A 1739-nucleotide genomic window follows, 5' to 3' on the forward strand; every position below is an offset into this window, starting at 1 on the left:
TATTGTCATCCGATAAAAAATTTTTCATACGTGAATATGTAAATATATATATAAACATAAATTTTCATAAATATGTGTATAATCATATATAAAATATAAAATATGTCCATACATTTCACTTTCTTTTGTAAAATTACTTTTTAGTAGTTTTTAGTGTAATAGAAATAGTAATAGTGTGTCAAGCATACACTGAGACCAAAAAAAAACAATTCTGATAACTATTGTATAAATTTGGCAACTTTTGCAATTGAAGTATCTGTAACTAATTTTACAAAATAATAGAAACTAAAGCAGTATTAAATGTTATAAAAATATAGTCACGATAACAAATTGTATGCACTATTACTTGATAATGAAATAGTGTCTCGACTACATTGAATAGTTACTTGGACTTTATGCAAATAGATACAACAATATATAACAATTACATTTTTCTAATTTAAACAAAAAAATTTTTTTTAATATAACTCTATAGCATGTAACTAATTAATTGTTGAGGTAACTTTAAAGAATATACACATCCTACAATCTACACATACACTTTACAACACGAAACGATATTTACATAGGTTTAAATTATAAAATTAAACACATATTTATATTGTTTATTTAATAACTTTTCAATTAATATAATGAGCAACTTTTGAAGGTCCCTCAGGATCGTGATCTTGATATTTGTCATGCTTGAGGTCATCGGTTATTTGTCTTCCAAAATCAAGATTTATTACTAAAATTACACTTTAATTCTAAATATCTTAACTATAAAAAATCGTTATCTAATTGAAAATAAAGTTACTTGAGATTATGACCTTGATAATATGTCAAAATCAAGGAAACTATTGTTAACGTAAAGATTTGCAAAATGTCCATATAACGTATATATTTTACTGAGATTTATGAGTGGATTAACATTAAATGTTGCTTCCTTTTAGACCTGTGAGGATGCGATCACAATACCCAATAGAAGAAATAAAATTACAACAGATCATGAAATGGCTATCATCAGTGTCAAAGAAACTGCATGAAATTTTCTATATAATTTATTAAATATATATTTATTTATAAAGATATTAAGAAATGTATTATATTCGTCCATAAGTATAATTCAAGAGTAAATAGGACAATGATGCAATCCAGATGAATTTTGTTTACATTTGTACAGTTTACATTTATATTGTTAGAAATTTATAAAATAAATAACACATCTTTAAAAAAATTACAATATTATGTAAAGAACTAACAAAATTTAATAATTATTTTTAAGTGAAATAATCAATAAATAATTCAATTTTTTATTATTAAACCAAAAGTACAATTTAAAAAATTTAAGAGGATGCTGGAATGACCAAATTGTGGGGACATTATAGATCGATATAAATCTCCGAATTTACTAAATGGAAAAAATTCTTTTACAAAATTAAAATAGATGCAAAATTTGATGATGCTGCAGTGGACTTTAAGTATAAAAATCGAAAAAAAAGTTAAAAACCTTACATTTTTTCAACTCGTAGAACTGTCATCTGACATAGATGTTTCTTTAATACAAAAGTTATGGTTCCTACAGACAAAATGACAGTTCAGCACCTAGCATTTTACGTGCATAAACAATACTGAGTTTATAAAACTAAAATTAAATTATGTGTACGTGAATGCTGAACGATGACTCGGAATGATAAAGCAATAACTATGTCTAGATGCTCGATCTTATAAGAAATGATGTTGCACTATGTTTATAGATA

At 24.4% G+C, this 1739-nt stretch overlaps 1 protein-coding gene across 2 annotated transcripts in view; it reads left to right on the forward strand.

Annotated features, from left to right (window-relative positions):
• Positions 1 to 1216, forward strand: part of LOC108694194 (putative epidermal cell surface receptor) — a 62814-nt gene extending 61598 nt beyond the window's left edge. Inside the window, exon 13 of one of the 2 annotated variants that reach the window (XM_018203545.1) lies at positions 933 to 1216. In XM_018203545.1, coding sequence (XP_018059034.1) covers positions 933 to 940 — 8 coding nt within the window. In that variant the 3' untranslated portion in view covers positions 941 to 1216. The remainder of the gene's footprint in view (positions 1 to 932) is intronic. The other variant, XM_018203544.1, reaches the window with a different exon arrangement.
• The last annotated feature ends 523 nt before the right edge of the window (positions 1217 to 1739 follow it).

The sequence above is a fragment of the Atta colombica genome, unplaced genomic scaffold (genome assembly GCF_001594045.1).
Source record: "Atta colombica isolate Treedump-2 unplaced genomic scaffold, Acol1.0 scaffold117, whole genome shotgun sequence".
In the NCBI taxonomy this organism is placed as follows: domain Eukaryota; kingdom Metazoa; phylum Arthropoda; class Insecta; order Hymenoptera; family Formicidae; genus Atta; species Atta colombica.